The sequence below is a fragment of the Caenorhabditis briggsae genome (genome assembly GCF_000004555.2).
Source record: "Caenorhabditis briggsae complete genome, chrV, whole genome shotgun sequence".
Taxonomy (NCBI): Eukaryota; Metazoa; Nematoda; class Chromadorea; order Rhabditida; family Rhabditidae; genus Caenorhabditis; species Caenorhabditis briggsae.
In genome coordinates this window covers 18,221,181-18,230,774 of record NC_013488.2, presented here as the reverse complement: position 1 = coordinate 18,230,774, position 9,594 = coordinate 18,221,181, and the positions used below count along the sequence as shown (strand labels likewise).

At 35.6% G+C, this 9,594-nt stretch overlaps 1 protein-coding gene across 1 annotated transcript in view; it reads right to left on the bottom strand.

Moving 5' to 3' along the window:
- CBG24628 overlaps window positions 1-5,923 on the bottom strand; it is a gene marked incomplete at both ends in the record, with an annotated part of 8,652 nt that extends 2,729 nt beyond the window's left edge. The window contains 4 exons of the mRNA XM_045238538.1: window positions 1,819-2,330; window positions 5,150-5,416; window positions 5,528-5,631; window positions 5,751-5,923. Coding sequence (XP_045091380.1) covers window positions 1,819-2,330; window positions 5,150-5,416; window positions 5,528-5,631; window positions 5,751-5,923 — 1,056 coding nt within the window. The remainder of the gene's footprint in view (window positions 1-1,818; window positions 2,331-5,149; window positions 5,417-5,527; window positions 5,632-5,750) is intronic.
- Between the last annotated feature and the right edge of the window lie 3,671 nt (window positions 5,924-9,594).

Here is a 9,594-nt window from a genome sequence, read left to right as displayed (position 1 = left end):
AAATTCAGAAATTCAGAAATTCAGAAATTCAGAAATTCAGAAATTCAGAAATTTAGAAATTCAGAAATTCAGAAATTCAGAAATTCAGAAATTCAGAAATTCGGAAATTCAGAAATTCAGAAATTCGGAAATTCAGAAATTCAGAAATTCAGAAATTCAGAAATTTAGAAATTCAGAAATTCAGAAATTCAGAAGTTCAGAAATTCAAAAATTCAGAAATTCATTTTCAAAACTTTCCAAAACAACCTCACATTTTCCTCCATATTCTCCGAACTCGAAGTGAGCAGCCCGACAGCAATTGGAGCTCCAAAATGAATAAAATATGCACAAAGTGAAATTACAGAAAGTGCGAAATGCACATGTTGGCGGCAACGCTAAAAATTAACTTCTGCGGAGCTAAATTTGTAATTTCGAGCTATTTTACCAATTTTTAGGAAGCAGAATTGAAAATTTTGGAGTAGAAAATATAAAATCGTGAAGGAGCTATCAAAATTAAAGATTTCAGTCCAAAAACCAAAGTTCTAGGACCTATGAGAGCCGAGATACAGCCATTTGAAGTTTTGGAGGCTAGAGACGCAGACGACGAGACACTCTAACTGTCTGCGTCTCTTAAAATTTTCAAACGGCTGTATTTCGGCTTCTATAGGTGCTAAAACGTTGGTTTTTGCAGTACAATGAAGGCCAGATTATGAGAAGTTTGAATAATTCAAAAATTTACCAATTGAATACATTTAACATTCCCAACAATGTTCAAACCAGAAACGTAATTGCAAACGTGTAAGCGAATTGAGCAATTCTTCGATTTTCAGTAATTGCCATCATAATTAGGCCGATTACCACACTTCCTTGGGAGATCACGGCGCAGAATGTGAAGCGGATCTGAAACATTCTGAACTTCGGAATTTCTGATCTTCTGAATTTCTGATCTTCTGAATTTCTGATCTTCTGAATCTCTGAACTTCGGAATTTCTGATCTTCTGAATTTCTGAATTTCTGAATTTCTGAATCTCTGAATTTCTGAATTTCTGAATTTCTGAATTTCTGAATTTCTGAATTTCTGAATTTCTGAATTTCTGAATTTCTGAATTTCTGAATTTCTGAATTTCTGAATTTCTGAATTTCTGATCTTCTGAATTTCTGAATTTCTGAATTTCTGAATTTCTGAATTTCTGAATTTCTGAATTTCTGAACTTCGGAATTTCTGAATTTCTGAATTCCTGAATTTCTGACTTTCTGAATTTCCGAATTTCTGAATTTCTGAATTTCTGAATTTCTGAATTTCTGAATTTCTGAATTTCTGATCTTCGGAATTTCTGATCTTCTGAATTTCTGAATTTCTGAATTTCTGACTTTCTGAATTTCCGAATTTCTGAATTTCTGAATTTCTGAATTTCTGAATTTCTGAATTTCTGAATTTCTGATCTTCTGAATTTCTGAATTTCTGAATTTCTGAATTTCTGACTTTCTGAATTTCCGAATTTCTGAATTTCTGAATTTCTGAATTTCTGAATTTCTGAATTTCTGAATTTCTGATCTTCTGAATTTCTGAATTTCTGAATTTCTGAATTTCCGAATTTCTGAATTTCCGAATTTCTGAATTTCTGAATTTCTGAATTTCTGACTTTCTGAATTTCTGAATTTCTGATCTTCTGAATTTCTGAATTTCTGAATTTCTGAATTTCTGACTTTCTGAATTTCTGAATTTCTGAATTTCTGAATTTCTGAATTTCTGAATTTCTGAATTTCTGAATTTCTGAATTTCTGAATTTCTGAATTTCTGACTTTCCGAATTGCTGAACTTCTGAATTCCCAACCAACCTTCTCCGACAAATGCTCCATTTTATCCGAAATCCTCCCAGCTGCGAATTTCACCAAAGCGCTTAGAATGAAAGGCAACGCCGTGGCAAAACCAGTCTCTTTGACATCAAAATGAAGTACATTTTTCAAATAAGTTGGTCCATATAATGTTAAAATTGTGAATCCAAAATTGCCTCCAAGGACAGAAAGCCAAGCCATGAGGACCGTTAAATCCGTGCAAATTTCAAAATATGGAACGCCTTCTTTTAAAATTTCTAATTTTCCGCTTTCAATTTTCTTCAATTCCTTTTCCGATACATTTCTATGAAATCTGGGGGAATCTGTATAGAAGTAAAAGAATAGAAAATAGGAAAAAAGAGTGAGAATTCCAAAAATGTAATAAATGGACCTCCAGCCGAGGTCAGAATCACAGAGTAGGCCAGAAACTGGCATACAAATAATCATACTCAATTGAAAAGCACACGAGAGAATCGCCAAAAATGTTCCAGTCTCGTTTTCAGCAGCCCAGACACCTGGAAATTCGTGGTTACGGATTTTTTGGGTTTTTATAGAAGTTTTCTATTATCATGAGAAATTCCAACCGAAACGATCTTCACTAAGAAAATTTCGGCTCTTTTCTAGTTTAGAGGTCCCAAAAAAATTTAGAGGTCCGAAAAAAAATTAGAGGTCCCAAAATAAAATAGAGGTCCAAAAAAAAATTAGAGGTCCCAAAAAAGTTTAGAGGTCCGAAAAAAAATTAGAGGTCCCAAAAAAGTTTAGAGGTCCGAAAAAAAATTAGAGGTCCCAAAAAAGTTTAGAGGTCCGAAAAAAAATTAGAGGTCCAAAATACGAAAAACGCGCAGATGTTGGAATAATGTACTAGTATTTGAACTGTGCGAGTAGTTTGAGTTTTAGGGTCTTATAGGATGACATGACTACTCCTAACAATTTTAGCTCCAATTCTCTCGCATCTTGCCGATGAACCCAATTTACATACAGTACCGCTCAAAAGGTTGTAAACGCAAGGTTTTTTGAGCATAACTACTTTTTGAGAGCAGATATCGAGCCAAAATTTTCACCAGATATTTCTGTAAAGGTTTGCCAAATCGTGGCCAAGTTTCATACAAAAATTTGAAAAAATTACGTTTTTTAGAGAAAAAATTGAATTTTCGAAGAAAATCAAATTTTGACCTAAATTTTTCAAAAAAGCATAATTTCCGAAAGCCACTTTTATTCAACACAAAACATATAAAAAATAACAAATTGAATCTAATATTTTGTTGCAAAGCCACGAGAGTCAATGACAGCCTGACATCTGCGCTGCATGGAGTCGAGCAAACTGTCGATTACTGTCTGTGGGATCTTCTCCCATTCCTCTTCCAGTTGTTGGTACTTTTCGTCCACATTTTTGGCTTTTTTCCCTGCCAATCTTCTCTCCAGCTCATCCCATAGATTCTCGATCGGATTGAGGTCCGGGGACTGGCTTGGCCAATCCATAACGCGAACTCTGCGGCTGGAGAACCAATCCTAAAATCGAAAATATTTTGAGACATCAGAATCTTTTGTACCTTGACGAATTTGGAAGTGTGTTTCGGATCGTTATCCTGTTGGAAAACGATCCCACGACCCATGGATTTGTAATGTGGCAGCATTTTGGATTCTAGGATATCCTTGTAGACGTAGCGATCCATGATAGTTGTGATGCGATGAATCGGTCCGATGCCTTTTCCGGAAAAGACACCCCAGACCATACAGCTGCCTCCACCGTGCTTGACGGTTGGTAATTGATATCTGGGATCATACCGAGAGCCAACTGGACGCCGCATCCATTGAATCCCGTCGCTTCCGAAAAGCATGAACTTGCTTTCGTCAGACCACAAAACCTGGTTCCAATCTTGACAAGTCCAATTGAGGTGTTGCTTCGCCCAGGCAACTCTGGCTTTTCTGTTCTTCTCCGAAATGAACGGTTTCTTAACTGGTCGTCTTCCCATGATTCCAGCTGCTCTCAAACGACGTTTGACGGTCGAGGTCGATGGGGAAACCGGACTAATCAAAAATACCTCCCGTCCAATCGCAGGCGCAGTCAATCTTGGATTGCTTCTGGAGACGCGGGCAATGTTGATATCATCCAGATGAGAAGTGACACGTGGGCGGCCGATATGATACTTTACTGGTTTACATCCGTGGCTCTTCCAGCGCTTCAGAAATCTAGAAATGCATGGTTTTCCTACGTCAAACTGAGAAGCTAGATCTCCAAGAGATGCTCCATTTTGGTGCCCCGAAAAAATGGCTTTTTGCTCCTCAACGGTCAAGTTACGCTTTTTCCCAGTTCTTGGCATACCTGAAAACTAAAAGCTACTAAAAAAACATTGAAAACATTGATAAATTTTGAAAAAAAATAGGTCTGAAAAAAAGGGCGAAAAACCCGAAAAACTGAAAAATCTGCAGAATCGCGTCAGCGTGTTTGCTTACAACTTTCTGACCGTAGTCATACCTTTTGACTTGCCCCTGTAGTTACCAGAAAAAAAATCACGGAATTTGGTTGGGTATTCGTTGAGTTATGCTCGAAAAACCCTGCGTTTACAACCTTTTGACCGGTACTGTATGAGGAAAATTTAGGCAATACAGTAATCACTCCGTGATTATGCTGTCTCTCAGGCTTAGATAATTGTCAGAAAATATGCATTCCTAAGCCTATTAGAAGTATAAAATATATCATCAACAATTATTTTGCTATAAGACCTCACTTTAAATTCTTACACAATTCAAATTTTAGTACATTATTCCGGTATCTGTGCATTTTTAAGTTTTGGACCACTATTTTTTCTTGGGACCACTAAACTTTTTTGGGACCTCTATTTTATTTTGGGACCTCTAAACTAATTTCTCACTGAGAAAGGTTCTTACTAAGAAAGATTCTCACTGATAAAGATTCTCACTAAGAGATATTCTCATTAAGAAAAATTCTCACTAAGAAAGTTTCTCACTGAGTAACATTCTCATTGAAAGATTCTTACTAAGAAAACTTCTCAAAAAAAAAAAAAGATTCTCATTAAATACTTGATTTAAAACTTTCGAACATTTTTAGTATGTTAGAATTTGTTTTTCAAACTTCATTTTAGTCAAAAAATCAACTGTCTAGAACATCTAGAAACTAAGATACATACAGTCGTTAGAAGAGACGCAGACAGTTCGAGTGTCTCGTCGTCTGCGTCTCTAGCCTCCAAAACTTCAAATAGCTGTATCTCGGCTCCCAGGTGGCCTAGAAAAGTGATTCAAGAGCCGAAATTTATTATTTTCTTTGTACTTTTTTGGACCTACAACATTTCCCATATTCCAAAAAAATTCTTACCTGGAATCACACCCACTACTGTAAAAACAATGGAAATTCCGAGGCCTTGAAGAATTCGACACACTATAACAGCATAAAAATTGTAATCCACTGCTAGCGGAAAAAATAGGGATCCGATGGCAGAAAGGAATCCACTGACTGTTAAAACAATTCGAATCCCTAATTGGTCAATTAAAGGGACAGACGGGATTAGACCAATTACTGCGCCAATAGCTGTGGAGGAGAATATAAAGGATTTGTGGGTTGTGGACTCCATCCAGTGGGTTCCTAGGAAAAAATGCGAATTTTCAGAAGATAGAAAGATTAAAAAGTTTGGAATTCAGAAATTAAGAAATTCGGAAATTTAGAAATTCAGAAATTTCAGAAAATAAAACTCACCACTCAAATTTTTTGTATAAAAATTTTCTACCAAGTCTTCCATACAAATTACCGTAAAATTAAAAGTAATCGAGTTAATTTGAGGTAGGGTTAGACAGAATAATCTGAAAATTGAAGATTTTTAGAAATTTAAAAAAAAACATTGGAAAATAAAAAATTTGATTTTTCAAAAAAATTTTTTAGAATTTTTTAAAAATTCCAAATTACAAAAAGAATAACTCACAATAAAACCATAATAAATAATCGGGTTCTATGCCCAAACACGAATTTCGAAACACTTCGTTTTCCTACATTTTCAATTTGTATGGAAATTTCAGATTCCGTATTTTCAGATTCCAAAAAATCCACGTCATCAGAATTCAGATGAGAATATGACGAAGAATTCAAAGAAGGCATTTTGGGAAGACGCTGATAGGAGAATGCCATTTTTCCAGGGGGGGATTCTTTTATTTTGATTTTTTTCTTTTTTTTTGTATTGCAAGAAATTTTTGGAATATAGTTTTTTTGTTTAGAATTGAATTGGTTTTTTGGACAATATACAATATTTTTGGGGAGAAAAGAGAACAAAAAAAAGTGGCGGTTTTATTGGTGAGAAGTTCTCATCAAACATTAAAATTGGACATCTTTGATTTTGTTTGACAAAAAAAACTCGGAAATTTCGAATTTTTGAACTATTTCAAAGTCAACAAAAATCCAAAATCTGGGCTCCATTTTAGTCTAAAAACCAACGTTCTAGCACCTCTGGGAGCTGAGATACAGTCGTTTGAAGAGACGCAGACAGTTAGAGTGTCTCGTCGTCTGCGCCTCTAGCCCCCGAAACTTCAAATGACTGTATCTCGGCTGCCAGGCGGCCTAGAAATGTGACTTAAGAACCGTAATCTGGAATTTTGGAATCGCTTTTTTTTTGCTTCAAAACTGAAGAAAATTTGAGATTTTCAAATTTCTCTAGGTGTCATTTTGGTCTAAAAATCAACTTTTCAGCAAAAAAAAAATCAACTTGGAAGATACTGATCGGAATTTTGAAAAATCTAGTTCCCAGACTTTATTTTAGTTCAAAAACCAACGTTCTAGCACTTCTAGAAGCCGAGACACAGTCGTTAGAAGAGACGCAGACAGTTAGGGTGTCTCGTCGTCTGCGTCTCTAGCCCCCGAAACTTCAAATGACTGTATCTCGGCACCGAGGCGGCCTAGAAAAATGATTTTGAGACATAAATTTACAATGTTTATTGTTTTATTTATAAATCCAAAAATCAAAAAATAAAATTTCAAAAAATTGGATTCCCTTGAAATTTAAAAAAATACCTCTTTGAGCATTTAGGCTCCGTTTTCTCTGCTTTTCCGGATTTTCCGAGTTCCGGATTTTTGAAAAATGACCGAATGGCCAAAAATTAAAGATTTTGGTTCCAAAATCCCGTTTCTAGGACCATTAGAAGCCGAGATACAGTTATTTGAAGTTTCGGGGGCAAGAGACGCAGACGACGAAATACTCTAACTGTCTGCGTCTCTTCGAACGACTGTATCTCGCCTTCTAGATGTGCTAAAACGTTGGGTTTTGGACTAAAATGAAGCTCAGATTTCGGGGAATTTTCCCAGTATTTAACAATGGTTTAAAGAATTTAAAAATTCCAAAAAATTGATGGAAAGTAAGACAGCTGCTCAGGACTCCTGAAAGTGGTCAAAACGACCAAAAACTAGAGACGCAGACGACGAGACACTCTAACTGTCTGCGTCTCTCCAAAACTTAGGACCGCTGTATCTCGGCTTCTAGAAGTGCTAGAACGTTGGTTTTCAGACTAAAATGGAGCTCAGATTTTGTGGATTTTTTTAGAAATTCCAAAATTCAATTCCTGAACTTTTCAAAATTCTAAAAAACTGCTCGAAAATCCCTAAATTTGGAAATTCCCTGGAGCCATTAGATGCACAGAAACGTATCTTTCAGTTGATTTTCGGCATTTTCAAGAGTCTGGAGCATTTATTAGACGAGTCTTTATTTCCAAATGTTGGGATTTTTGAACAATTCATGAATTGTTGACCAATTTTGGTCTTCTTTAATTCCTCAAAATCTGAGCTTCATTTTAGTCCAAAAACCAAGTTTCTAGCACTTTAGAAGCTGAGATACAGCCGTTCAAAGTTTGGAAGAGACGCAGACAGTTAGAGTGTCTCGTCGTCTGCGTCTCTAGCCCCCGAAACTTCAGATGGCTGTATTTCGGTTCCCAAAAGTTCTAGAAAAATGATTTTAGGACCAAAATCTTTAGTTTTTAATGCTCTTTTTTTAAATACTAAAATTTTTTCAAAAATTCTTCTAGCACTTGGTAGATAATGATCGGAATTCAAACATCTAGTTTCCAGCCATTATTTCAGATTAAAAACCAATCTTCTAGCGTTTCTAGAAGCCGAGATACAGCCCTTAGAAGAGACGCAGACAGTTAGAGTGTCTCGTCGTCTGCGTCTCTAGCCCCCGAAACTTCAAATGACTGTATCTCGGCGCCCAGCCGGCCTAGAAATGTGATTTTGGTACCAATTTGTTTTGTTTTGAATTCAATTATTTAAAACGCTAAAATAAAGAATTTTCCAAAAAAAATTTTTTCAGAATTTTTAATTTTTAAAAAATCAAAAATTGAGAATACTTCTAGAACTTAACACATGGAAAATTTATATATTGATCCAATTCCTTTTAGCCAAAATTTTCCAGTAATAAAGCCCCAATTTAAATGCTCCAGACTCTTGAAAATGGCTTAAAATGAACTAAAAAATACGTTTTTGTGTATCTTATGGCCCCAGGGAAAATGTATATCGCTCTAAATCCCCCCCCCCCCTTTATTCTAATTAACACCAACCGATTTCTATTTATCTTCCTCTAGAGATCTCGTCCGTCTGTTCTTGACATATTCCTCTTTCTTATCGTTTTACATCTTCTTCTTCTTCTTTTTCTTCTTCTTCTCAAGAACAATAACTAATTGCTAAACTGACACCTCGCTCTTCTTTTTTCCCCCTATTTCCGTTCCTCCTCTTCTTCTTTAATCGTTGTATTGACCCAATTTTTGTTGTTCTGTTATACTAAAAATATACTGGTTACATGATGCCATTTTCGAGAAACTTGAGACACTTTTCTGAATCCGTAAACGTTGTTTTTTTATGATTCTAGGTTAGAGGAAACCAATTTTGGCGCCAAAAATGCTCAAAAAAGGCTCGAATTTCCATTTCAATCGAGCAAATTGCTATGTGTTTTGACACTAGAGAAAGAAAAAAAACGGAGCAAAAATAAATGCCCTCCCCCTTCATTTTTATGTGCTAGATTGGTTTTTAGCTAGATTGGTTTCTTTATTTATTTTTGTAACGAAATTCCAATTTTTAGAATTTTTTCTTCCTTATTTTAATATTGTACAGAAGAGCATTAAAAACTAAAGATTTTGGTCCTAAAATCATTTTTCTAGGACTATTGGGAGCCGAAATACAGCCATTTGAAGTTTCGGGGGCTAGAGACGCAGACGACGAGACACTCTAACTGTCTGCGTCTCCTCTAACGGCTGTATCTCGGCTTCTAGAAGCGCTAGAACATTGGTTTTTGGACTAAAATGAAGCCTAAATTCCGGGGAATATTTACAAGAATTTCGAAAAAAAAATTTTCGATATTGTTCTCTATTCTGGACACCCAAGAAAATCTCATTGTTCTTAAGCAGGAAACCGGAAGTGGGTTTTGCTAATTAGCAGAAAATGAGGTTTCTATTGTTTGAGAACTCAGCGGGATTCCATTGGGGGGGGGGGAACGCTATTGGGCTCTTTTCTAGTTTAGAGGTCCCAAAAAAAAATAGAGGTCCCAAAAAAGTTTAGAGGTCCCAAGAAAAAATAGTGGTCCAAAACTTAAAAATGCACAGATACCGGAATAATGTACTAAAATTTGAATTGTGTAAGAATTTAAAGTTTTGAGGTCTTATAGAAAAATAATTGTTGATGATATATTTTATACTTCTAATAGGCTTAGGAATGCATATTTTCTGACAATTATCTAAGCCTGAGAAACAGCATAATCACGGAGTGATTACTGTATTGCCCAAATTTTCCTCATA